This window comes from Alexandromys fortis, unplaced genomic scaffold, assembly GCF_014885135.2.
Source record: "Alexandromys fortis isolate MF-2015 unplaced genomic scaffold, M_Fortis_MF-2015_v1.1 scaffold_161, whole genome shotgun sequence".
NCBI lineage: Eukaryota > Metazoa > Chordata > Mammalia > Rodentia > Cricetidae > Alexandromys > Alexandromys fortis.
In genome coordinates, this window is record NW_026068073.1 from 1,225,317 (window position 1) to 1,251,753 (window position 26,437).

The 26,437-nt window shown below is 54.9% G+C and overlaps 3 protein-coding genes across 14 annotated transcripts; 1 reads left to right on the forward strand and 2 right to left on the reverse strand.

Moving 5' to 3' along the window:
* Positions 1 to 1,574: 1,574 nt before the first annotated feature.
* Rras (RAS related) lies at positions 1,575 to 7,097 on the reverse strand. Of its 2 annotated transcripts, none has more exons than XM_050121512.1 (6): positions 6,898 to 7,097; positions 4,926 to 5,013; positions 4,744 to 4,846; positions 4,551 to 4,659; positions 3,931 to 4,049; positions 1,575 to 1,727 (listed from the first exon to the last, which is right to left on the reverse strand). In XM_050121512.1, the coding sequence occupies exons 1-6, from the start codon at positions 7,048 to 7,050 to the stop codon at positions 1,691 to 1,693; spliced, it is 609 nt and encodes a 202-aa protein (XP_049977469.1). In that variant the 5' UTR covers positions 7,051 to 7,097; the 3' UTR covers positions 1,575 to 1,690. The 2 variants fall into 2 exon arrangements, with proteins under 2 accessions (XP_049977469.1, XP_049977468.1); XM_050121511.1 differs by lacking the exon at positions 1,575 to 1,727 and adding an exon at positions 3,510 to 3,861 and having other exon boundaries at positions 6,898 to 7,094.
* A 1,703-nt stretch (positions 7,098 to 8,800) lies between these two features.
* Positions 8,801 to 20,795, forward strand: Scaf1 (SR-related CTD associated factor 1). 6 transcript variants are annotated; one of them, XM_050121500.1, is made up of 11 exons: positions 8,801 to 8,935; positions 11,236 to 11,349; positions 11,562 to 11,619; positions 12,060 to 12,157; positions 12,400 to 12,500; positions 12,741 to 12,856; positions 14,771 to 17,431; positions 17,932 to 18,014; positions 18,231 to 18,449; positions 20,128 to 20,256; positions 20,381 to 20,795. In XM_050121500.1, exons 2-11 carry the CDS (start codon positions 11,242 to 11,244, stop codon positions 20,570 to 20,572), a joined length of 3,765 nt encoding a protein of 1,254 aa, XP_049977457.1. In that variant the 5' UTR covers positions 8,801 to 8,935; positions 11,236 to 11,241; the 3' UTR covers positions 20,573 to 20,795. The 6 variants fall into 6 exon arrangements, with proteins under 6 accessions (XP_049977457.1, XP_049977459.1, XP_049977453.1 ...); XM_050121496.1 differs by lacking the exon at positions 8,801 to 8,935 and adding an exon at positions 8,951 to 9,509; XM_050121498.1 differs by lacking the exon at positions 8,801 to 8,935 and adding an exon at positions 8,951 to 9,344.
* A 612-nt stretch (positions 20,796 to 21,407) lies between these two features.
* Positions 21,408 to 26,400, reverse strand: Irf3 (interferon regulatory factor 3). Of its 6 annotated transcripts, XM_050121506.1 has the most exons (9): positions 26,258 to 26,400; positions 25,938 to 26,169; positions 25,186 to 25,359; positions 24,041 to 24,212; positions 23,886 to 23,956; positions 23,562 to 23,736; positions 23,087 to 23,467; positions 22,181 to 22,296; positions 21,408 to 21,634 (listed from the first exon to the last, which is right to left on the reverse strand). In XM_050121506.1, exons 3-9 carry the CDS (start codon positions 25,348 to 25,350, stop codon positions 21,470 to 21,472), a joined length of 1,245 nt encoding a protein of 414 aa, XP_049977463.1. In that variant the 5' UTR covers positions 25,351 to 25,359; positions 25,938 to 26,169; positions 26,258 to 26,400; the 3' UTR covers positions 21,408 to 21,469. The 6 variants fall into 6 exon arrangements, with proteins under 6 accessions (XP_049977463.1, XP_049977461.1, XP_049977460.1 ...); XM_050121504.1 differs by lacking the exon at positions 25,938 to 26,169 and having other exon boundaries at positions 26,174 to 26,397; XM_050121503.1 differs by lacking the exon at positions 25,938 to 26,169 and having other exon boundaries at positions 26,170 to 26,397.
* Positions 26,401 to 26,437: the final 37 nt, after the last annotated feature.

A 26,437-nucleotide genomic window follows, 5' to 3' on the forward strand; every position in this document is an offset into this window, starting at 1 on the left:
TTCAGTGGTAGAGTACTAACCTAGTGTGGAGAAGGGACTGAGTTCCCCCGGCTCTGTACTGGGGTGTAGGGGCGCACTAGAATGAGAATGTTAGCCCTAGAGATGGCTTTCTAGCAAGGGCTGGGAGTAGACCTTGAGTGCCCATGGGCTGTGGCTTGCAGGCCAATAGGCAATGGTTGCTCTAGGTTATGAATTGGCCCTGCAAACGGAAGCTGGAGATTCCCCAGGGTCAGAACAATGATCCCAGCTCTGAGTTCTAGAACAAAAGTTTGACCTGAAGAGACTGCCCCACCAAAGTAGGAGGACTGTTGCCTTTTGGTTAAAACCCAGCTAAGTTTGAGCCTCAGCTGTTTCTAGTTGAAGCAGGCTGATCGATATATGCACGTACATTCAAAAATAGGAGACAAGCCTGGTGTGTGGGGATCCTGAGGTAGGAAGGTAGAGTGACGGCAACCCTAGCTTCAGTGGGGCCTTTTCTCAATAACACAAAACAAGATACTGCCAGAGCCTGGAAGGGGGCAGAAACCCCGCCACAGGCACAGACCCGTGCCTAGAGGTGCCAGCAAGGCTGTGACAGCCTTTGACTCCTAGAAACTTCAAAAAGCAGTGACCTGGAGCCTTCCAAAAATGGCCTGACAGTTGTCATGCACATTCTTGTGCTGCTTCTGGGGGCAAGCAGTAACCTGTCACCCTGGCATCGTCCCGGTGTGCATCCTGGCCTTCCAAGAACCATGGTGTCCAGGCCAAGAGCTCCACCCTGATGCATGGTGGGAAAGAATTTTGAGGAATGTTTGCTGGGACTTGGGAACCTTGACCAAGAGGATGAGGAGGCTGCAGCCAGCTACAGGTTCTCAAAAGGCTTCCCTCCTTGGGCTGGGAGCGAACATGCTAAGGTGTCTTATCCTTGCTCAGTCCGGGGGGGGGGGGGGGGGGGGGGGCAGGAAGTTGAACACAGGCCAAGGCTCTGTGTAAGGGAAGGCCGGAAAGGGACACTGAGTCGGGACAGGACAGAAAAGCGGTGGGTCATGGATGTTCATACAGAACAGCCAGTAGGGACTGGACTGCTCTGGAAGGGCCAACTGTAGCCTGCATCTTCTCAGAGAAGAAGCATTAAGACAGGCAACTTGCACAGATTGCTGCTCTAGATTTGATTTGCCAGGGGGCAAGGCAAGGGCACAGTGTACCTGGGATCAGAAGGCAGAACTGGCATGAGGTATGAGGGGTTCTAGAATTAGGCCCAGAAGTGTTTAGAGCCAACGTGTTTGATGATAGGTCTTCAGCACAGGAGACACACTGCTAGGATGGAGTGTCAGACTGTTTTACTGGGTAAGTGTTGGTATCAAAGGTACGGAGACAGACATGCTGGCTCACACCTGTAACCCCAGCAGTTGGGGAGCGGGGATAGGAGGTTCAAGAGTTCAAGGCCAGCCCAGGTTACTTGAGACCTTCTCTCAGTAAAGCTAAATAAATAAATGTAAAACAAAAAAAAAAGCAGGGTGGTGGTGGCATATGCTTTTAATCCCAGTTCTTGGGAGGTAGAGGCAGGCGGATCTCTGGGAGTTCGAGGCCAGCCTGGTCTACAAGAGTTCCAGGATAGGCTCCGAAGTGACAGAGAAACCCTGTCTCGGGGGTAAAAATAAGTGGGATCAGATTGGGTTGGAGGTTTCTCTCTGGCACCTTCCAGGATGTCTCACTGTATGGCAGAATTGGCAGGTCCCGACTTGGATCTAAATATATAAAGGTGGTATTTCTTAGACCTGTGCCGGAAGGGAACCCAGCTAAAAGAACTTTCTTAGCATGGAGAGTGGAGGTGGGAGCCTGATAGCAGGGTTACCTGTCTAGAACTTTCTAGACTAGCATTTCCAGGAGGACCTTCTGCAGCCACAGAGATCTTGTATATTTGCTTTGCTGGTTATGTTTCACTACTAGTCACGAGTGAGTATTGAGCTCCTGAACTTGAGGAAATTAATTTTATCTATTTAATTTTTACCAAGACAGGGTTTCTCTGTGTAGCCTTGGCCGTCCTGGAACTTGCTCCGTTGAATAGGCTGGCCTAGAACTCAGAGTCTCACTTGCCTCTCAAGTGCTGGGATCAAAGGCGTGCACTACCACTGCCCAGCTGAGAAAATTAATTTTAATTTCAACAGCCATATGTAGGTTCTGGCTACCATATTGAGCAGATAATACTTTTTTCTCCTGAGACACGGTCTTGTCATAGAGTTTAAACTGGGCTTGAATTTGTGGTCTAATTCTCCTGCCCCAGCCTTTGAAGTGTTGGAGGGAGTTACAGGCATGCACCACCCACACCAGTTTAAATTTTTAAGAGATGTTATTACATTTATTTAGTGTGTGTGTATGTTAGGGCTACTATTGCTGCAATAAACATCACGCCCAAAAGCAAATTTATGAGGAAACAGTTTTGCACAAAAAAAAAAAAAAACCCACTTCCACATCTTTGAAGGAAGTCAGGACAGGATCCTGGAGGCAGGAGCGGATGCAGAGGCCATGGAGGAGTGCTGCTTACTGGCTTGTTCGTCATCGCTTCCTCAGCCTGTTGTCTCATAAAACTGTGGACCAACATCCTAGGGTGGGCTTTCTTTCATAGGTCATTAAGAAATGCGCCACAAGCCGGGCATGGTAGCGCACACCTTTAGTCCCAGCACTCGGGAGGCAGAGGCAGGCGGATCTCTGTGAGTTGAGACTAGCCTGGTCTACCGAGCTAGTTCCAGGACAGGCTCCAAAGCCACAGAGAAACCCTGTCTCGAAAAATCAAAAACAAAACAAAAAAAAAAAAAATGCGCCACAGCTGGGAGGTGGTGGCGTAATCCTTTAATCCTGGCACTCTGGAGGCAAACACAGGCAGAACTCTATGAGTTCGAGGCCAGCCTTATCTACAGCATGAGTTCCAGGACAGCTAGAGCTGTTACATAGAGAAAACCTGTCTCAAAAAAAAAAAAAAAAAAAAAAGATGGGCAACCGGCTTTCCTGCAGCTGGACCTCTTGGAGGCATTTTCTCAGTTGGGATTCCCTCTTCTGACTTAGGCTTGTATCGAGTCGACAGGAAACTACCCAGCACTTGCTCGAGTGCCACCGCATTCTTATAAAGATAGGTGGACAATTGCAGGAGTTGGTTTTTCTTTTCCTGTTCCTCCCCTGCCCCCCCCCCCCACCTTATGGGTTCTGGGTTTTGAACGCAGGAAGTCATGTTTGGTAGCAAGCACCTTTACCTGCTCGGTCATACAGCCAAATGGCCACTCCCACTTAGGAAAATGGAAAGAGCAGAGCATGGAGGTGTGAGCCTTTAATCCCTGCACTTGAGGGGTAAAAGCAGGCAGATCTCTGAGTCTGAGCCTGATCTACAGACTGAGTTTCAGGACAGCCAGGGCTACACAGAGAAACCCTATCTTGGGGGAAGAAGTCTGGGCTGTGGATGCAGCTCAGGTTGAGAAGGAATGAGACTGGGTCCACCGCCAGCAACTCTGCATCCACTCAGTAAAAGGCATCACCAGTTTAGGCAGTGATGTTTATTTCTCTGAAAGATGGGACTTATATACAGCAGTGACAAGGAGCTCCTATCCCACCAGGGGCTTGGGTGGGGAAAGGAGGTTTTGACAGAAGGCACTCAGTGGCCCTGGGAGGCCAGGAAGTGAAGGTCGAGGGTGTAGTGTGTCCTGGGAAACCCAGAGGAGACTGGGGCTCAGCTAGAGCCTCAGGCCACACGAGTGTGAGGCAGCTGGTCCCGGGAGAGCTTGTGCTGGTGGCTGGGGGCTATCTGGCTACAGCAGGACGCAAGGGCAGCCCCCACCCTTCTTCCTGGGAGCAGTGGGTGGGCTAGGAGGGAGTTCTTGCTCCTGGTATTTCCTGTGGGAAGCAGTGTGTAAGTATGGGCTGGAGGGTTGAGGACCAGGAAGGCAGGAGAGGGACACTCACCGGACACTCCGGACCAGCTGCTCAAATGCCTCGTCGACATTCAGACGCAGTTTGGCTGAGGCCTCAAAGTAAGCCATGTGGCGGGCAGCGCTGAAAGTGGACGCTTCAGATCGGAGGACCTGGGAGGAGACAGCACGGGACAAAGCAAGGAGTTGGGGTGGGAGGCTGACAGAAGCAAGGGGTGCTGGTTTTATTACCTGAGCAGGCTCAAGAAAGAAAGACCCAACAGGGAGGATACTGGAGAGTTGAAGCTATATCTAAGTGAGACTTCAGGAAGGCAGGGAAGAAGTTAAGGGTGCTCTTAGCTAGGAGAAGGGAACACACTGCAGCTAGGGTGCAGGAGGAAAGGATTATGTGATGGTCAGGACCGGCCAGTGATGGAACTCCTGCCTAGAATCCCCCAGTGAGGTTAAGGGAGTAGCTAAATAACTATGGCAGAGCACTTTCCAGAATCTCCCAATGAGTCCCTGGGGGTGTGGCTCAGTGATAGATGGTTCCATTTGTGGGTCCGTCGAAGTGACAGTTCTGACAGTGAAGGGACCAGGGACCAGAGAAGGAGAGGTTTCCCCGAGAGCCTCCTAGGTCCAAATGGGGCCATCAAGGAAGGGGGCATCCCAAACCTGGCGCTGTGCCTCCAAATCTGCTTTGTTCCCAACCAGCACGATGGGGAAATCGTCGCGGTCCTTGACTCTGAGGATCTGAGTGAAGAGCTTGCCTACCTCATTGAAACTGCAAGAGAAGCCGGTAGTGTGAGGCCGCCTCAGGGAGGAACCTGCCCCGTGCTCAGCCAGGTCTCCCAGCACCTGCCCTCACCTCTGCCGGTCATTGATGGCAAACACCAGCAGGAAGCCGTTGCCAGCACGCATGTACTGCTCCCGCATGGCACCAAATTCCTCTTGACCTGCAGTGTCCAGGACTGCGGAGACAGGGAGAGGAATATGTGGGTCCCAGGCTGCCCAGTTACCTGCCTCCCATCCGAGCCCAGCCGTCCTTACTGTCCAGCCTTGCGGGGATGCCATCCACAGAGCAGATCTTTGTGTAGGAATCCTCAATGGTGGGGTCATAGTCAGACACGAAGTAGGACTGCGGGACAGAGAGGTCACTGTCACCAAAGCACTCTGTGACTCTGTGTGTGTGAATGCACGCGTGAGCCCTGTCCCTAGATCTTCCCTTCTGTCCCTCTCTGGGTCTCTGTCCTGCCTCTCTAGCGTTCCGATTCCATCTTTCTGACTGACTGTCCCCAGTCACCAATGCCCGCCCGCATGACCTCTCAGCCCGTTTTCTTCTGTATAAAGTGTCCTCTTTGCCATAACCCCCCTCGGCTGCGTCACTCTCCCTCCGAGAGTCTCAGTTTCCTCTTTTGGAGAAGGAGGATGAAAGCACTGAACCATCTCAGCGTTTGATTTGCAGGAATTCTCTGCTCAACATTTCACACTTGCCTGGTGATAGTTAGCCATCAGCTTCTGAGAGCTCTTGTTGACCAAAGTAACTGCCTATCCTGCCCATCTCTCTTCCCTTCCTCCCCCATCTTTCTTCCCTCCTCCATAAGCAGACTCCAGCGTCTCCTCCCTGGGGAAAGTCTAGGTTCCAATCCTGCTTCGGAGAGGCGCCCCACCCTCAACCCGCCCCTCCCTTCCTGCCTGGGTCCTGCGACTCTGGCCAACTCTGGGTTTGGCCCTGGGTGCCAAGTGCTCAAATTTGGGCTCTTCCTTCCCTTGTAGGCTTCTCAAAGGCACAGCTGGAGGCGCCTTGCATGTGTGTCTACTACCCAGGAACCTCTAGTGCAGCAGTAAATGGACTCTCACTTTCCTAGTGTTGCCTTGGGAGGGGGAAGGGGGGGCCACCCGTGGGAACTGGGTGGAGGTTTCCGGGGCTGGGCTGGATTTTCAGAACTTGGCTGCTGGGGCTGAAGGTGGCTTCCTCTCTGGAGACTGTTTGCTGAGGGCTGGGGCTGGAGGGGTGTAGGCGCAGAGCCTAGGAAGGATGCGGCTTGGTTTGTGTGGGGAGCCGCTCAAGGATGGGCACAGCCTGGGGCATTCACAGCCTGGGGCATTCTTGGAGGGTAGGCTTACGATGTTGAGGAGACCTAGAGGTGCATTCAAGGGTCCTAAACCTTCCAAGTATTAGGTCTTTGGAAGTTGTGAAAAACCTGAGGGTTTTGTTTGTTTTTGTTTTTGTTTTGACGTGGAGATGACTTGGGAGCTATCCAGAGTTACCGGAGGTGAGGGTGAGGGCAGGGCATTGAAATAGAGTGGAGAATTTAGGGTGGAGAAATGGTTGGTTTTCCTTGGGGGTGGGGAGGAGGATGAGGGTCTGCATTTAGCAGAATATGGTACTGCCAGATATTGGCGTTTTCCAAGGCTAGTCATGTGGCAGAATCTTCCTAAGCTCGGAGGGGAAATCCTCTTCAAGCAGGGGTTACAGGGTGCTTCTTAGGACTGCGCAGACCCAGTAGAGTCCTAGAATCACGATCTTGGCAAAGATTTCCAAAGTCTGGGGGAGGTCCCTGAACAGAAGGACCAGGGTTCCAGTTGTGGAAAGTCAAAAGTCCTGAGCGCAGCTGCTGGGCCAGTGGGGCTCTTGAGTGGCTAAGGGGTGAAGAAGCTGGGACTTCAGACAGACAGGGTTCTGGGATCGGGGACTCAGGGAGTGCTTAGGATCTGAATGGAGCAATTGTTAGAGATCTAGGTACTCCCTCCCAGGAGATGAGCAGGGCCAGGTCCCCTGGAACAAGGGCTCTCAGGTACCGAGCTCTGGGAGGGTGATATGCCTCAGGACGTATGAGGAGAAGGCTCCCCCGCAGGAAGTGGGTGGAGGTCCTGGCACTTTGAGTAGCAACCTGCAGGGATCTTTTAGGATTAGAGACCCGTTTAGAAGAGTTTCAGTGATGGTTCTGAGAAAAGTAAAAGTTTCAGGGAACCCCCAACGGACTCCTCGGGGACACCCTCCCCGGAGAGGGCCCACTACCTGGATGAACTGGATGGTCAGCGCGCTCTTGCCCACGCCGCCGCCGCCCACGACCACCAGCTTGTGAGTCTCGCCGGGCGGGGGGTCCCTGGGTCCCGGCCCCCCGCCCCGGGGCCGCCCCCGCCCAGTCCCGGACGCCGCCCCGCTGCTCATGTCGCCACCGCTGCTGCCGCTGCCGCTACCGCCTGGGGGAGTCAGGAGAGACTAAGGGGTGGGTTATGCTAATGATACTGCATAAACATGAGCTCCCGTCTGTCGGACGCGCGTGTCCGGATGCTTCAGGAGGAGGCGAGGTCAGGGGAAGGGAGGAGCTATACTAATAAGGGTTGGGAAAACAAGTTTGCAAATAAGGGGAATTCCAAGAGGGGCGGGGATATGCTAATATAGATCAGTGCCCGCCCGTAGCCCAGCCACGCGCTCCCTCCAGGCATTCCGCCTTTGGGAGGAGCTATGCTAATAAAGCCCCATTTTAGGGCGAAAAGTTCTTTCGGGGCGGGGATATGCAAATAATATACTCTTTTTTTTTTTTTATCTAAGGACCACCCCTGAGCGTATTTCTGATAGGTGGGGCTCGTGGACTCCAGCTCAGGGCCGTATATAGGGTGCTCTTAGGAAGCACAGGTCTCGAAAAAGAAGCTCCGCCTCTTTTCTGAGATCGTCGCCAATCTCTGTGCCCCGTCGTAGGTCTAGACGCTGGAGTCTTCGTCCGCCAAGGGACTCAGGCTTCCGGTTCCCCATGTCCCAGCCAAACGGAAGATAGTCTGGGAGAGGAGCTGGGGCCCTGGAGGGGGACAGCAGGGTAACGGGGCAGGACGGGCTGTGAGATCACCACATTCCTAATTCATGAGCCAGCTCATCCTAGTCGGGAAGTCCGAGGCCAGAAGGGCCTACAGCCAGGATTTCTGGGGTTTGGAGGTGGTGACTCAGACACCTGGTTCCTACTAGTGCATCGAGTTGGAGACGTGCATTCCCGGGTCCTGGGGAGAACAGGCGTTCAGGAGGGGCTCTTTACTACCAGATTAGGTACTGGGGAAGCTGAGAGCCTGAACTCTTGGGGCTCGAGGATGGAGAGTCTGGGGGACTCAGAATTCTGGGTTCGAGGACGTGAGTGCGCGCGGGGAGGGTTGCGGAGGAGTTTATCACTTACGTTTGTGTAAGGTATAATATTGATGCCCTGAAAGGCCTAGGGAAGAGGATTGAGATTTCCGAGTCCCGGAGAGGAGGGAAATGAGTTTTCCCTCTTCGGTTCTAAGTCAGAGGACTCAGATTTCGGACCTAACTGTCCTGGTCTGACGCCTTGTTTCTAAATTTAGTGGAGGTTATTGTAAAGTCAAGGCTATCCTTGACATTCTAGAATGAACCTGTCTCAAAATAAAAAACAAAAAGAGGGCTATAGGTAATGCTCAATAATAGAGTGCTTGCCTAGCATGTAAGAGGGTCTAAATTTAACCTCCAGTACCCCCAAAATGAATCGTTTAAGCGGGGCATGGTGACGGATCACAGTCTGCAGCAAGTTCCAGGTCAGTCTGAGCTACATAGATACCTTCTCAAAAAACCTTAGGACTTCGAGGGGTAAAAAGTTAGAAGGGTCTCATATTCGGAAAGGCAGAATATGGGCGGGGTAGTGTCCAGTTCACTTCAATTCCCAAGGATCTCAACATCGGAGCGCCTTTTGTACGTCACTTCCTGATCCGCCGCCCTTTTCCCCGCGCACGCAGGGCACTGTGGGGGGCCTCACCGCGCGCTCCTACAACCCCGCCCACTTCACCTTTCACCTCTACACTGTCTCCGCGTGACGGAGTTGACTCGCGGACTACGTCTCCCGGCGTACAGCGCGCGCACCCCGCCTCCACGCGTCGCTTTGATTTCTGGGAAACCGAGTCCGCCCTCCATTCGGCCGGCTTTCAGGAAATTATTTGAGTACTTGAAATCCCAGGAACCTCCGCGGCAATTTGGCCCCGCCCCTCCTCAGTTCGCGAGCCCCGCCCCAGTTCGCCCCGCCCCGCGCCTGGGCCGGAGCCGCAGCCCGAGCGGCGGGGTAAGATGGCGGCGGCGGTCCGGGCCGCGGGGCTCGGGCCTAGCGGGGTGGGCGGGGCGGAGTCGGGTCGCTAGTCGTCTCCGAGTGTCGCCAGTCCGCCACCGGGCCTGGAGAGCAAAACGTGGCAGCCTCGGATCCGGCAGCGGCGGCCAGAGCAGTCGCTGAGTGTGGGGGCCTTCTTTGGGCCCGGGACGCGCCCGTGGGTACCAGGGGGCGTCCGTAGGGCCTGGGCCGCGCCTAGGTCAGCCCTCCAACACATTGCTGAACACGGACGTGTCTGCAGGCGCTGTAGATGGTTTTTATTTGCGACCGTAGGCTAGGGTCTGTTGAGAGGCTTTTGGGGCCATCTTGAGATCTTGGTGTGTGTCCCAGGAGTGAAGTGGTCTGCAGAACCACCTAGATCGCCGGGGTATGTCTGTTAGGGCTGGGAGTGTCTACCCGTGCCGGCCTCTGCATTCTGCTTATCTACATGGATCTGAGACCATTTATGCGACGTGGGAACTCTCTTCAAGGACTAGGAAGTGTTAAGGGCCACCTGGAAGAAAGAGACGTGTTCCCACTCAGGGAAAGGGAGGCAAGCATTGTGATGTGCCCAGTGGCATAAATGGGTCTCCAAGGTCTGGGAAGTGTTTGATGTAGGGTGACTCGGAGATGGGGGAAGGGGGGAAGGGGTGGGGCAGTTAAAAGGAACTGGAATCATCCAGGTGATTTTGATGTGATTGCAAGAATCCAGACTGTGTCTTGGAGCAAGTTCAAGTGCTTTGGGGGACTAGATAAGCGTGTACAACAGAAAGTGCTGGGCATTTTACCCAGCTCAAATATACTTGCCCTTCAGAAAGTAATTAAAATGAAAATGGCTTTAACCAAAAAAAAAAAAGGAAGAAGAAGAAGAAGAAAATAAAAAGAAAGAGAACCCGTGTTGTCCTCGGGCTGAGGAGTACCTGGAGAGCTGAGGGTCTGGAGAGCTGTCTGGACTCATCTAGTGCAGTACTCTGCAACATGACCTTGGTAGGCAGGAGGAAATACACTGCTGGCTGAGACTCAGTGTGTGCCAGCATGTGCATTTCACTAGTATTACCCCAGTCCCGCAAACTCATGCTTCCATTTAAAACCTGGTCTTAAATGAGCTATCTGTTAATCACTAAATTGCTCCCAGAACCTTATAATTGAGGGACCACTGATCTCCCGTGGTCTGTGGCCAGGTGCTTTTGATAGAGTTTCTTGTATGTGACAGTCACTGCTCTGGACAGCATCTGTGTCTCAGACACTGCTGGGGAGCAACCTTAGAGCTCGGCGCTGGTACACTGTGTAGGAAGGCCTGAGTATTAGCTTGGATGTGGGATTTAGGGAAGAAGCTGGAACTGAGAGGCTGACTGTGGAGGCCTGGGCATAGTTTCATAGTAGAACTGGGTCCAGGGCGTAGGTCTTTTCTTTGCAGGTGCACAGCCAGGGAAGCCGGCTGAGACAAAAAGGGGGAACCTGGTCTAAGGGCTAATGATACAATTATTGCTAATTTGTATCCAGCCGTTGTATGTGCAAATGAGTGTAATAGGTGCTACTATTTTGGCATTTTCAGATAAGCACACAGTTTGATTAGAGAGCCCAGAGCTTCTAGGAATTCCAAGATTAGGTGTGTTCAGAATCACAGGTTTGACAGCTGTGGGGAGGCTTACAGCTGTGATGTCCATATTTTCTGAAGCCTCAATCAAGACATCCACCAGTCTGAAGGATGCTCTTTCAACCACCTGACTGGGCTCTCAAAGCTCAGAATTCCAGTGACATCACCAAGGCTTTGGCCATGCTTCCACAGGACAGGCAGCTGGGTGATAGGCAAGTGTCCCGATGGGGCTGGGAGGACAGCATGCCTTTCCGAAACTTGGCGTTTTTGTTTTAAAAGCAATGTGGCGGTTGTGTAGGCCATACTATCATAGTTGTATTTCATGCCTATAAATGAGACCCTGGTTCCTCACCATGGAGGACGATGGGTGCTGTGTGAAGCTGTGCTACTACTGATCCATGTCAGCGCGGTCCTCATGGTGGGGAAGGTGGGTCTCTGAGACCTAAAGTCAGGAGCCTTTGTGGGCAGTGGAGGGCTAGATGTTAGAGCTTGTGGCAGAGGATCCTGCCATTGACAGGGAAGGCAGCTGAAGTCCAGAAGGGTGAGAATGGCTCTAGTCCCTGCAGGTCAGCGTGGGACCAAGTCCGAGGTCGTCAGGAGTTGGTAGAAGTGAGGGGCACTAAAGGAGGTGCACAGAAGCCCCAGAGGGCTTGCTTTACTTCTGCTCCTCCCTCAACCCCAGGTGACCATGGAGGAGGAAGATGAGTCTCGAGGTAAAACAGAGGAGTCGGGAGAGGATCGAGGAGATGGTCCACCTGACAGAGATTCTGCCCTTTTTCCTTCTGCCTTTATCCTGGTAAGACAGCTGGGGGCAGTGGGGCATGGGGGCCTATGTTCCCATTTCTTGGCATAGGGGCTGAGGGTTTGGGACCTGGAAGAAGTGGAACCCTAAGTGGCCTTAGCCTGTGGCCTGGCTGTGGGGTTTCTTGAACATTCTTCCAATTAGCAGAGGTTCCAGTCTCTTACCTGATATCCCTGATTTTTAACTCCCCCCCCCCCCCTTTGCAGCGGGCCATTCAGCAGGCTGTGGGGAGCGCCCTGCAGGGGGACCTGCCTAATGAGAAAGGTAGGCACTCTAGTCCTTTCCAGCTTGGCCTCCTTCTTCCTGAGGCTTCATGAGGGCTACACTTGTGCTAGGGTCGGGGGTGTCCGGAGGACTGCGTGCGGCTGGAGGGAAGCCTAACTGGCAGGGGCCAGCAGACCTGCCGCACAGGGGATGGCTGCGAGGCTGGTGAGAGGCTGTGAGCAGGGCAATAGGGCACTTTTGGGAGGCAGGAGACGTCTAGACCCAGGGCTGGGCAGGGCTCAGAGGCCAAGCTGAGACATCTCTTTCAGTAACCCGGTGGATGTGAACTCAACCCAGATTGAGTTGGGGGAGCTTAGGGTCCTTCTCTAACTGGGAGGGGTAGGTACTTGTGCAGCCAACATGGTCTGGTCCCGCTCACCCGGCTGCTGTGCTCTGCAAAGCCTCATGTTAAGTCCCACGTTACTGCAATATTTATCCAGATGGCTCTCGGTGTCATGGCCTTCGATGGAGGCGCTGCTGCCGCAGTCCACGATCAGAGCCTCGTTTACAGGAGTCAGGGGGTGCTGACACAGCCACTGTGAGTAAGGGTGTCCATGACCCCTCATCCTGGGGCCTGCAAGACAAAGGAACTGGGCATCTATACCCTTGGGTCTGGAGTAACTCTAATGGGTAGTCATCAGAGTCTGGGGACCAGATCCCTGACTGAGCTGCTTCCAGAGACCATCAAGGGTGGCCGTTGGTGGGTTCCTGCGAGGCTAGAACTAGAAAGGTTCTCCATGTGAACGCTAACAGAACAGAGCCCAACTTGGTCCCTTCTAGGTACTGGACACAGCTGCAGACAGCTTTCTTGTTGGGCTGGTGAACATCCTGGATCCCCCCGATACCTGGGTCCCCAGCCGCCTGGACCTGCGACCTGGCGAGTAAGAACCTGGGCAGCTAGCAGGGCGGTGGTGGCGCACGCCTTTAATCCCAGCACTCGGGGAGGCAGAGGCAGGCGGATCTCTGTGAGTTCCAGGCCAGCCTGGTCTACAGAGCGAGTTCTAGGACAGGAACCAAAGCTACAGAGAAACCCTGTAAAGCGCCTGGGCAGCTAAAGGTGGGGGTGGCTCTAACCTGAGAGCTGTGGCACTGCGGGGGTCACCATTTCTTCTGCTTTGCAGGAGTGAAGACGTGCTTGAGCTGGTGGCCGAGGTCCGCATCGGTAACATGGACCCCATGCCTCTGCCTGTGCCCAGCCTTCTGCCCCGCCTCAGGGCCTGGAGGACAGGGAAAACAGGTACATGGGCTGCACTCTGCTGGGTGGGTGGTCTTGTAGTAGCCGTGTGGAAATGAACATGTGCTCTGTCCTGTGGGGTTCTCGCACATGTTCAGCAGCATTCTCCCACAAAGCTGAGCCTAGCCTCAGTTAAGCTATTTGTAGTGAAGGCAGCAGGGATGGTTATGACGTCAGGTACAAGTTAATGCATATACTTGTAGAAAGAATGCACGGGGGGGGGGGGGGGGGGGGGGGGGGGGGGGGGGGGGGGCTGGTCATGTAGGAACATTGAGCATACTGGATACCAGATGTCAGAGCTGACTGATAGTGTCTTTGAGTTGGGGACTCATCTTCTAGGAAGGGGATCCTCACCAGCTTGCGTCTGAGGGGAAAGCTCTGGCTTTGACATTGTGATTCTGTGCTGTGGTTGTGTAGGGTAGTGTCTGCTTCCCATTGTGCTCCTGGTCGGTGCCCAGCTACCTCAGCACCCATCAGCTCCAGGGGCACTGTCACAGTCACTCTGTCACTTTTCTTCTTCCCATGAGGCACAGGGGACATGTGTCTCCCTGACTCCAGAGGCTGCAGAGGATGACACAGACGAGTGTCTGGATTTGACCCTGACTGCGGTATATATGGAACTCTAAATTAGGTTGTGATTTTGTCGTTTGTTGGTTTGTTTTTCTGAGGTGGGGTCTTGCACTGTGACCCAGGCTGGCGTGGACTTGTAGCAGTCCTGCCTTACCCTCCTATGTGCTGGGATTAGTCTTGGAACACCGCCATTTGTGGTTATGGTTTTTAAAAACTCTTGGAATTGGGGTCTTTTATGTTGCTAAGGCTGTTCACAGGCTCTGGGCTCAGACACTCCTGCTTCAGCCTCTGGAATTTAGCACTGTGGTTTTGCACCATTCAGAGTTCTTTTTAGGTTAGTTTTGGTTTGGTTTTGGGTTTTTCTAGATAGGGTTTCTCTGTGTCACAGCCCTGGCTGTCTTGGAACTCAGGCCATAGTCTAGGCTGACCTTGAACTCACGGAGATTCTCCTGCCTCTGCCTCTAGTTTGCTGGGATTAAAGGTATGCCCCAGATTCTTGATTTCATAGAAGGGGTCCAAAGCAGACAGGTTGAGCTAGAGGCCTGTAGTCACATGACTAGAGAGTGTGACCCAGGTCTCTGTGGTCCATGACTAGAGAGAGCTGTGACCTAGGTCTCTGTCCTCAGAGGACTGTGCTGGGTGGGGTCTTGGTTTCCATGCTTAGGTACATCATGAGTCTAGGCCCAGCCTTTGCTCCTGTGTGCCCATGGTGCAGTGTGTGTTAGGGCCAAACTAAGGAGGCATGTAGAGCCTGGCCTGTGAGAAGGGCAAGTATTCCCTCATGTCCCTGTGGGAGTGACTCTTGTTTCCTAGCCATTGGGGCCAAAAACTTGGAAGGACTCTCGTCTTGACAGGCCTCCAGCTCTGCCATTTCATGATCTAAGCTGCCTCCTATTCACAAAGCAGATTCAATTCATGTAGGAGGCAGCTGGCTCTTCTGTCCTGTGGGGACATCACTGCCATTGGTCAAGGCAGATTTTTGGCTTTAGGGCCAGTTTGTGGTGTGCAATATTACTAGGTGGGTGCACCTTCTGGGCTCAGGTGTGGCCTCTGGGCCCGTTTTCTACTATATTGGATGTCCTCACACATGCACTGCATACCCCAGTCTCTGACTGCACTGACCAGCCTCCCCTACTCCTTCATTCTATGGATAAACAGGCCTGTTCTGCCTTCCTCGGTTCCTGTTTTGCTCAAGGTCTTGGAGGGCACATAGGAAGCACTAGATTAGGGTCTGAGGAGGGTCAGGATGAGGTCAAGGCGGGGTTAGGGCGGGGGTGGAGGTAGTGGTGGCACTGGCCTGCCTACGGGGAGTTACTGACTGTGACTCTGTCTGCCCTGTCTCTGCAGTGTCTCCGCAGTCTCATGCCTCTCGGCCTGCCTGTGCCCGCCATCTCCTCACCTTGGGCACAGGGGATGGAGGGCCTGCCCCTCCACCTGCTCCCTCCTCTGCTTCATCCTCGCCTTCCCCTTCCCCATCCTCGTCTTCCCCTTCTCCCCCTCCTCCTCCTCCGCCCCCTCCAGCTCTTCCTGCCCCCCGATTCGACATCTATGACCCCTTCCACCCTACCGACGAGGCCTACTCCCCACCGCCAGCCCCGGAGCAAAAATACGACCCCTTCGAGCCCACAGGCTCCAACCCTAGCTCATCAGCAGGGAGCCCCTCACCAGAAGAGGAGGAGGAAGAGGAAGAGGAAGAGGAGGGCCTGTCACAGAGCATTAGCCGCATCTCAGAGACCCTGGCGGGCATCTATGATGACAACAGCTTGAGCCAGGACTTCCCAGGTGACGAAAGCCCCCGCCCGGAGCCCCCGCCCCCGCAGACGCTGGGAGCCCCAGGGACGCCACCACAGGTGGACTCCACACGGGCTGAAGGAGCCCCGCGCCGCAGGGTCTTCGTGGTGGGACCTGAGGCTGAAGCCTGTCTTGAGGGCAAGGTGTCGGTGGAAGTAGTGACAGCTGGAGGGTCAGTGCTGCCACTGCCACCACTACCCCCGACTGATCCCGAGATCGAGGAAGGAGAGATTGTGCAGCCCGAGGAGGAGCCCAGGGTTGCAGTGTCACTGTTCCGAGCTGGGCGTTCTCGGCAGCCTCCTGCCTCGGTAGCCACCCTTGCTTCAGTGGCCACTCCCGCTGCGCCCCCAGCCTCTGCGCCACGTGCCCCTGAGGGCGATGATTTCCTGTCCCTGCATGCTGACTCTGATGGTGAGGGCGCACTGCAGGTAGACCTGGGTGAGCCACCAGCACCTCCGGCTGCAGACTCACGCTGGGGCGGCCTGGACCTGCGCCGCAAAATCCTAACGCAGCGGCGTGAGCGCTACCGCCAGCGCTCTGCCTCGCCGGGCCCACCGCCTGCACGCAAGAAGGCGCGACGAGAGCGGCAGCGCAGTGGGGACCCAGCCCCACCTGACTCACCAGCTTGGGATGCCAAGAAGCATCGCTCACGGGAGCGGAAGGTCAGTTCTCACACTGCTGCCCGCCGTCGCTCACGTTCACGGTCCCGTTCCCGCCGCCGGTCTCGCTCCCGCAGTGCTGACCGCAGACGCGGGAGCCACCGCTCACGCTCCCGGGAGAAGCGCAGGCGCAGAAGGCGCTCAGCATCACCACCCCCAGCAGCATCATCCTCTTCGTCTTCGAGGCGTGAGCGGCACCGCGGCAAGCGCCGGGAGGGTGGCAAGAAGAAGAAAAAGCGATCGCGCTCGCGGGCCGAGAAGCGCGCTGGGGATGCGGAGAAGCTGCCCGCACCTGTGCCTCCCTCAGGCTCTGACCGTGACAGCAGGCGCCGTGGGGCTGTACCACCCTCTATCCAGGACCTCACGGACCACGACCTGTTTGCCATCAAACGGACCATCACAGTGGGCCGCCCTGAGAAGGCTGAACCCCGTGCACCTTCGCCAGCGCCTGCTGTGTCCCCAAAGCGAGAGGTCCTGTATGACTCTGAGGGTCTGAGTGCAGATGAGCGGGGTGGCAAGAGTGACAAGGACCGGAGGCGTTCAGGGGCTGCGTCCTCATCCTCATCCTCAAGGGAAAAAGGGTCTCGACGGAAGGCCCTTGATGGGGGGGACCGGGGCCGAGACAGGGACAGGTCATCCAAGAAGACGCGGCCACCTAAGGACTCAGCACCTGGCTCAGGGCCGCCACCGAAGGCCCCGCTAAGCAGCGGCTCCTCCTCTTCATCATCATCCTGCTCCTCCCGAAAGGTGAAACTGCAGTCCAAGGTGGCCGTGCTCATCCGAGAGGGTGTCAGCAGTACCACGCCTGCCAAGGATTCCTCATCTTCTGGCCTGGGCTCCATCGGGGTCAAGTTCAGCCGAGACCGGGAAAGCCGCTCACCCTTCCTCAAGCCGGATGAGCGAGCTCCTGCAGAGGTGGCTAAGGTGGCCCCAGGTAGCACCAAGCCCAAAAAGACCAAGGCCAAGGCCAAAGCTGGGGCCAAGAAAGCAAAGGGGACCAAGGGAAAGACCAAGCCATCAAAGACCAGGAAGAAGGTCCGCAGTGGGGGCAGTAGCACGGCCAGTGGCGGGCCTGGTTCACTGAAGAAGTCCAAGGCCGACAGCTGCAGCCAGGCAGCCAGTGCCAAGGGGACAGAGGAGACATCATGGTCTGGGGAGGAGCGGACCACCAAGACCCCCAGTACCCCACCACCTAAGGTAGCCCCACCTCCACCTGCACTCACCCCAGACTCACAGACTGTGGACAGCAGCTGCAAGACCCCTGAAGTCTCCTTCCTCCCAGAGGAAGCCAGTGAGGACACTGGGGTCCGAGTAGGGGCAGAGGAGGAGGAAGAAGAGGAGGAGGAAGAGGAGGAGGAGCAGCAGCCTGCAACTACCACAGCCACCAGCACTGCTGCAGCTGCCCCAAGTACTGCTCCCAGTGCGGGGTCTACAGCTGGAGACTCTGGCGCGGAGGATGGGCCAGCTGCTAGGGTCTCCCAGCTGCCCACGCTACCCCCACCCATGCCCTGGAACCTGCCTGCTGGTGTGGACTGCACGACCAGTGGTGTCCTGGCCTGTGAGTCTTCTGAAATGAGGGGAGGGAAGGGTGATGGCATAGAAGGATGGGGGGATAGAAGGGATGGGGCTGGAAGGGATGGGGGATAGAAGGGATGGGGAGATGGAACAGGGCAGGGTCTAGTCCAGTCTTGGATGTACAGGTGACAGATGGAACAGAAGTATGTAGTGGTTAGCCCAGAATGGAGTGCTTGATCAGCATGCTGTCCTCCTGCTAGGTGGGGGATAGCTGGGGCTTGGGTGGGTCAGGAAGCAGGCGTTACTCTAACCAGCTCCTCTTCATATCCTGGCCCTCCTAGCCTCTGCACACATACCCCTTGTGCCAGAACATTGGGCGTCTGTAGTGATTCTCAGTAGAGGAGATCCTTTTTTTTTTTTTTCCTGTTCCTAACTGAGGTTTTCTAGTTTTGGGATCAAGATAGGGAGGGACCTGGCAGCATCAGGGTTAGATGAGGTTTACTACCCACCCTGCTATTGATCACCTACTTCTGTCCATTGCAGTGACTGCACTGCTGTTCAAGATGGAAGAAGCCAACCTGGCCAGTCGAGCAAAGGCCCAGGAGCTGATCCAGGCCACCAACCAGGTGGGCTCCCATGGGGAAGAGTCCCCACAGCCCCTTCTTTTGTCCATTGCCTCGGGGTAGGAGAGGAACTACAACTCCCAGCAGGCCTTAGGGCAAGGTATTGGCCAGAAGAGGAGCCTTTTGCTCTCTAACATTGGGAAATTTGAGGGAACAGAGGGGGTACAAAGCCTCCTCTTCCCTTCTACCTTCCTTGGCTCATCATACTCTCTTTCACAGATCCTCAGCCATCGGAAGCCACCCTCCACTCTGGGGGTGACCCCAGCTCCTGTACCCACTTCTTTGGGCTTGCCCCCAGGCCCTTCCAGCTACTTGCTTCCTGGTAGCCTCCCCATAGGGGGCTGTGGCTCTACCCCTCCTACCCCCACTGGGCTAGCCCCTGCATCTGACAAGAGAGAGGGAAGCAGCAGCTCAGAGGGACGTGGGGACACTGACAAGGTGAGATGAATGTGGAGCATCAGAGGACTAGGTGAATGGGGCAGGGTGCTGAGCAGTTACAACAGAAAACCACAGAGTAGTGCAGCTCATGTTGAGTGCTTCCCTGCAAGAAGCACAGGGTTTCATCCTCAATTCCAGAACTAATGTATGAAAGAATTAAAAACATTTATAGTTTGTATGTATGTGTTTATAAATACCCGTTTAATGTACCTCTTGGTTGCTTTATGTAACTGGGAGATACCAGTTTCTTTTTTTTGTTTGTTTTTGTTTTTGTTTTTCGAGACAGGGTTTCTCTGTGGCTTTGGAGCCTGTCCTGGAACTAGCTCTGTAGACCAGGCTGGTCTCGAACTCATAGAGATCCGCCTGCCTCTGCCTCCCCAGTGCTGGGATTAAAGGCATGCGCCACCATCGCCCGGGGCGAGATACCAGTTTCTTAAAGAAAGGTCAAGCACTTCAGGCTGAGCTGGTCACACAGACTCAGGCCTGTAGCCCTAGCATTTATGAAGGCCCAGAGGCAAGGGAGATGGTGATGAGGCCATCCCTGGCTGGAGTGAGGAACTGCAGGCACAAAGAGGAACAGTGGTTTTTGGCTGCTACCACTGGGCCTTGGACTGCTTTCTTTAAGTCCTGTCTAGATGGATTTACCTGGTCATGGCTCTGACACCACTGAAGGTACTAACCACTGCTATGCCTCACGCTGGCTGAACAGGCTTGTAGTGGAAACAGGTGGCCTCAGCTCACCCAGCCCCTGGTTTGTGAACATTGCCATGCCCTGCCAGCTAGGTTTCTAGGACTTTTCTGTGCTGTTTGTATTGTCCTGGCAAGTGTGACGTGTGGTGTAGCATGCGGCCCCTCTTCTGTGTTACTTGAGAATCTCATGGTCCACAGAGCTGAAACTGGTTCTCCCTGTAGCTGGGACGCATGTGTCCCTGGGCCCTAAGCAGGTGTATTTAGTGCCTGCCCTCTCCAGGGTCCGTTTGCCTACATGCATCTTGCTGTGGGCCCAGGCCCTGTCCCGTCTCTGGCTTCCACACGCGTGTTTGGGAAAGCAGTTCTCCTGTGGTCGTGGGCACGGGGCTTTCCCAGGAAGCTCGGCCTCCCAGCACAGCTTCCCTTGATGGTGGTGTCCCATTTTCCATGAGTCACAGGATCTAGTTCCCCGGCGGTGGAAGACTGGGCCCCCTGTGATGCTGTCCACCTTAGCAGCTTGAGCCACCTGGGCTTGATCGCTCAGCCCCTCCTGTACTTCTGCCAGAGCTCAGGCAACCTGGACCAGAGCAGCAGAGTGTGAGCAGCCAAGCTGGGTGTCTCTGTTACTTAGCCTGTAAGGTCTGCTTAGGGAGAGTTGTGACCAGCTGTGTGTGGGATACACACCGCTCGAGGCTGAGGCAAGAGATTTAAAAGCTGAGGGCAAGAATGGGCAACTTAGAGACACTACTAGTAAACAAGCTGGGCCGGGTGGTAGAGCACCAGCAACCCCAATCTCTCAGTTCCAACACTGATAAAGAAACAGTAGTGTCTGACTGTCTCCCAGCAAATGCTGGGCCTGGCTAGGCAGGGTGGCCCAGGGTCTGGCCTAGGGTAACTGCAGAAAGGGGAGTACAGGGCAGGCAGGGTGAGGGCACTGCAGGTGCTCCCTCCTCACTGGCTCTTCACTGTGCTTCTCTCACCCCACCAGTATCTGAAGAAGCTGCACACACAGGAACGGGCAGTGGAAGAGGTGAAATTGGCCATCAAACCATACTACCAGAAGAAAGACATCACCAAGGAGGAGTACAAGGACATCCTGAGGAAGGCTGTCCACAAGGTGGGGTAGAGGGACTGTGGGGATGGGAACCTGGGTCCTGGAGAGGGGCATAGGGTAGGCCAAATCATTGAGTCAAGTGAGGTGCCCTGGGGCTGGCAGGAATTCAGTTGTTCTGGCTCTGCAGATCTGCCACAGCAAAAGCGGGGAGATCAATCCTGTCAAGGTGAGCAACCTGGTGAGGGCCTACGTTCAGCGCTACCGCTACTTCCGCAAGCATGGTCGCAAGCCGGGGGACCCCCCAGGACCCCCTCGGCCACCCAAGGAGCCAGGGCCCCCAGACAAGGGTGGCCCTGGCCTGCCCCTGCCCCCTCTCTGAGACTTCATACCCTGTTGCTGCGCCTCTGAGATTCTGGACATATTTATGGCTCCACTTCCCCACCACACCCCCCACAGTGGGATGATGGGGTCACTGTGAGGAAGAGGAGAGCTCCCCCCCCAGCCCTGCCCCTGCCCGTTATCCTGGCCCCTTAGCCTACTCCCATGGTCTCGGCCCTTCTGTCATGCCCCCTCCACTTTCATTAAAGATTTCATGAAATAGAGATGGGTGTAGTGGTACACGCTTGAAGCAGGCTGATCTCAGGCTGTTCAGGGACAGCCCGGGCTTAGAGATTCTCTTTTTAAAAGAAAAAAAAAATGCTCTTTTCAGGAGAAAAGGGTTATGGGGGAGGGGGACATGGGACATCATGAAGGGTCCACACCAAACCCAGGAACGTGGTGACAGGAGGCAGGGCCCAGCCTTGAACAGCAGCTGAGCTGTCTGATGGACACTGGAGCTGACCCCATTGAGTGGCCTCTAGTGTCAGCAGCCCTGTGAGGCTGCAGTGACTCAGTCCATGATCCTAGGAGGAAACTGAGGCAACAAGGGCAACATTACCGGTAAGTCAGGCTGCCCACACTGGCTTGCCAGTTGCCCTCCATTACTACTCAGATTCCCCTGGCTCATGAAGGGAGAACGTGTAGCCCCGGGCCTGGCCTGTCTCCCTCCTCCTTTGTGATACTTTCTCCAGGACCGTGGGGAGACAGCCGGTAACCATGCTGCCCTTGCCCCTTGGGCCTCACTCACGGAGCACCTAAACTCCAGCTGCATGTGGGCAAACTGAGACCTCTGTAGAGTAATCACCAGCTTGGGGACCGTGAACACCAGACAGACGTGATGGTGGCATAAACTGCTTTATTGGTGGCAGCTGGGCAGGGCTCAGGTGTCTCTGGTGGCCTAGAAGTCCATTTCCTCCATCAAGTCCTGGAGGTAGGCCTTGTACTGGTCAGAAGTGAAGGAGATAGGCTGGCTGTTGGAGATGTGCAAGTCCACAGTTCTCAGTGAGGAGGCTCCTCCTTCCCGGGCCATCTCTAACAGCTCCTTAAGACACGTGGGAACAACCTACATGGTGCAGGAATGGATCAGGGCAAACCGCTAATCAGATGCAAGCTCCCAGCATAGCCCAGGGTAGATCCTCCCTCAAGCTGGGGCTGCTAAGAACTGTAGTTCCCCCTCCCATAGTCATAACCAATGGGGCTCCTGGGAGCTGAATACTTCAAAGGCTGCAGACTTGCAGCTGACAGCTCCAGGATCTAGTGTTAGAATAAACTGTGATGGCTAGGCCCTGCTGAAGACGGGGAACAGTGGCTGTGGAGCCCTGTTGAAGATGCTGTTTCTTTTGTTTGTTTGGTTTTTTGAGACAGGGTTTCTCCGTAGCTTTGGAGCCTGTCCTGGAACTTGGAGACCAGGCTGACCTCAAACTCACAATGATCTGCCTGTCTCTCTGCCTCCCGAGTGCTGGGATTAAAGGCGTGCGCCCCCCCCCCCCCCCCCCCCCGGCTGAGTTGCTGTTTCTTGGAGGGGCTTCTGGGAGTTTTAATCCCTGGCTGCCGCAGGTTCCTCTACACATGGACCCTCCCAGCCCCAGAAGCACAAGACAGCTGTCACCTTGACCATCACAAGCCTCTTGACCCATGGCTGGTCCTGGGGCCACGACTCCCCTACACAGAACCACAGAGTGTAGCGTGGGGAGTGTCCACTTCCTTCCATGAAGGCAATCAGATCTGGGAACCCAGGAGTCAGGTCAGAAAAGAAAGGATGACCCTCTACGCTTTCCACGCACCCAGCTTACTGTCTTCTCTGTCTGGGCAGTTCCCTGCAGACACAGCTCATCCATCTCCTTTCCTGTTTCAGCAGCACTATGGAGGTGAGATGTCAGCCCACCCCACCCAGGGGCTCCACAGAGAGGAGGGTGGGCCCTAGTAGCTTAGTGTAGGAGGCGGCTGTTGGGATGGCTCCTCAACAACTTGGGCCTTGCTGTGGTCTCTGAACTGACACTGTCATGCCAGCCTTTGAGGACTGCCGGAGGGATGTATTTAAGGCCAGCCGAAGCAACGAGACCCTGCTTCAGAAAACTCACAGAAATGCAGGTGCCCTACCCCTAGGGAGGCCTGGGCTACAGAGGCCCTTTCTCAAAACAGCTTCAAGACTCTCCGTCTCACTTGGCTCTTTGTGAGTTCTCAGCGGTCCCATGTGTTTAGTGGAAAACACTGGAGGCAAGTGCTGGTCTTGTTCCCCAAAACTGCTGGACAGCAGAGCTCTAGGGGACTTATTTACCTGTAGTTTGCAGGGGCACTACCATTGAGCCAAACCCCGCCCCAGCGTCATTTCTGCATATTCACCATAAAATGGTTGCCAGAGCATCTTATGATGCCTGTACTACACGAGGTTCAACAGTTACAGCAGCCAGCCCCCAAATGCGGTGGTGCAGGCCTGTCCTTTGCCACAGAGCAGAGGAGCAGGCTCTGAATACAGTCCACCACCATGGCCTGTCAATCCCCATAGGGTACTCACCTGTCACAAAGGGCCCAAGGTCGAACACAACGCCGTCCTGGTCTTTGGGAACCTCTCCATCTGGCCCTCGCCCACTGTCTGGAAGCAGCTCGTCACCCAGAGCCCAGAAAGAATGGGAGTGGCCCAGGCGCTGGGCCCGGAGACACTGCCCTGACCGCCACAGAAACAGCCCCTTGCCCAGCCCCTTGAGTACTTGGCTCACATACTCTCTCACAAGCCTGTCCGTCAGAAACCCCTCAGGGTCTGGCAGGGTGACTGGCTGTCCGGGCAGTGTCCTGTTATCAGCTGTGGTGCCTACCAGCCGCAGGCCCCCTGGGCAAAAGAGTGTCTGCTGGAAGACCTGCCGGCCCCGGTAGAAAGCGGTCACTTCGAACTCCCATTCTGTGTGGCGGCATGAAAAGGGAGAGATGAAGAGGACTAGGGTGGGGGCTGCTGCCCCTGCTGCAGCCCTTCCTACCCCATAGCTGGCACTCACGTTCCTCAGCTAGCAGCTGCCTCAGTGGATTTTCCTGGGGTGCCAGGTTTGGGAGATTGTCCAGATTTGGGCTTAGTAGTAGTTGAGAGTGATCAGGAGCAATAGCCAGGCCTGAGGACCCCTGATCTGGGAGAGGTTCCAAGACCATGTCACCCAGTAATTCCCGGAGGTCTTCCTGGAGGAGGAAAGGGCCGGTCTAGTTAACAGCCTCAGCTGAGTCAAGACGGGAGCAGAGTGGTAAAGGAATGGAGGTCCAGGGTAAAAGCTGGGCTGGGGAGGAAGGGTTGACCTAACAGGGACAGGGCAAGATGATTGCCTCTTCACCTGGGGATCAGACAGACTGCTTCTGCCGTTGGGATCAGGAGAGGTGTCCAGATGTGCAAAGTCCCTTGCTGCTGTCCAGAGAGAGGGCGGGGTGAAAGAAGGGCAGAGATCCTCCTGATCCCAAGGTCTGCACCCAAGCCAGTCTGGTTACACACCTGGGGTCACAAACTCATACACTTTATGAGGGTCAAAGGGGTCCTTGCTCTGGTCATCGGCTAATCGCAACACTTCTTTCCGGTTCAGGGCTGACCGGAAATTCCTCTTCCAGGTCGACAGGTCGGGCTTATCCTTCCCTGGGACGTAGGCACCACTGGCTTCAGCCCAGGCCTGACACACCAGTGATTGCAGGAGAGGAAGGGAGAGGATTTAGATTCTGCCCTGACTTCCTGGCACCTCCCACCATGTTCCATCATGTAGCTTCAGACCCACAGTCTCGCATTCACCGGGCCCCTAGGTCCATCCTTATCCTTATCCACTCCTTTCAACACCAAAAAGAAATCTCCCTTGGCTTTGAAACAGGGTCTCCACACTAACCGAGGCTGGGCTCCCACTTGTCACTCCTGCTGCCGCCCCCAGTGCTGGGATTACAAACCCAACCACAATGCCCACCTTCAAGCTAACTCAAGACCTACTTGGTACCCACCCCAGGACACCTTCCAACCAAGTCTTGCATTCTCTCTATTTCTACCACTAGTCCATGCTAATTTGGTAACCAATAACCCCATCTATGAGGCAGTCTCAAACCTGAAGGGTTCTAAAATCGAGCCCACGCCACAAAGATCTCTCATTCTCTCAACTTTCCCAATTCTGTGATCCTTTAATACACTTCCTGGTGCTGGCTCCAACCATAAAAATTATTTTTGTTGGGGCTGGAGAGATGGCTCAGAAGTTAAGAGCACTGACTGCTCTTCCAGAGGTCCTGAGTTCAAGTCCCAGCAACCAACCACATGGTGGCTCACAACCATCTATGAGATCTGGTTCCCCCTCTTCTGGCCTGCAGGTGTACATGCAGGCAGAACACTGTATACATAATAAATAACATCTTTTTAAAAAATTATTTTTGTTACTACTTCATAACTAGTTTTACTACTGTTATGAATTGTAATGTAAATATGCAACGAGCGACCCCTGTGGAAGTGTTGTCCTTCAGGCTGAGAACCTCTACTACAGAACGTTCTCTAAGTGACCCGAACTTGCTTTCCGGGTTCTATTCCTGTCTATCCCTCCAGTCCCAACTACCTTCATTAGCAAGACCCGCCCCTAACTAGCTACGTCCAGGAACGCCTCTCCAACGTCGCACCTGGAAGATGCCAAAGTCAGCCATCTGGGCATCCTGCCGCAGGCCGTGCTTCCACGGGATCCGGAACCGAGTGCGGCTCTCGTCCAGCCAGGCCACGCCTTCCAATTGCCCCAGGTCCAGCTGCGACACCAGCCAGGGCAAGATCCGCGGTTTCGAGGTTCCCATGCTTGGGGCCTGCGCACATAGGGCAGTTCCTGAGTATGCATGTAAAGGAGCAAATGCACTCAAACCTCTGCGCCCCGCCACAGCGGAAGAAGCCTTTCACTCATTCTTTTGTGGGGTACAAATGGGAAACTCCTTCCCACCCTTCCATACCTAGTGGGGCCGTCTTTCCTACCCCAGCTTCTCTAGTAGAAACTCTTACCTACCCATCGGTTCCTTCTCTTTTATAAATGTAAGCCCCTCTCTATTATCCAAAGCAGGCACCCCACTTCTTGGGTGGAGCCCTCTGTTCCTAGTCTTTTCAGGACCGTGACTGCTCCCTTGCTCATTTCCAGTCTTCTCCTAAATGCTTCCAAGTGCAGTCGCCTCTCCCCAAGCTTCTTCTGTTTTGGTTTTCCTATATTGTTTTTATTGACGTTTTTAGAAAGAGCCTAGAACTTTGCATAGGCTGGCCTTGAACTTGCTGTGTAGCCCAGTCTGGTCTTCACCTCTCTTTGCAACCCAGATTGGCCTGGGACTCACTATGTGGCCAGGCTGGCCTCGAACGCCCTCTGTAAGCCAAGCTAGCCTCAGGTTGGTCTTCAACTCACATAACTCAGGCTGGCCTGAGGCTCATTCTGTGGTCCAGCCCGGCCTTGGCACTCACTCTGGAGCCCAGGCAGGCCTTGAACTTGCAGCAATCTTACAGTCTTCAGCCTGGGTGCTGAGACTGCAGACCTTCAACGCGCTGCCCTTCTGGTTTTCGGTCGCCAAGCTCCTGCGCGTCTGGGCTGCCCCATGCTGTGCCCTGAGGCCGCCACCCGTCCGAGTCTTCCGCCTTACCTACCGGGGAGGAATCGTGCACTCGTGGGGCGCTGGGGCCAACACTGGTGTCGGGGCCTCAGTAGTTCTGAGACTCGCAGCCACGCACCTTTCCCCTCCTGTCAGCTAAGCCTCCGAGCGCTGGGACTTTCTTTTCTGACGATATTTTGAGATGAAAACAGTTTTCTCATAATTTGGGTAATAAACCCAAAAGCAAAGAGTCTACTTCTGGGCGCAACCCAACTCCCTCAATGCCCTTTTTTGGCCTTCCGCCCACAAGCATGCTGGG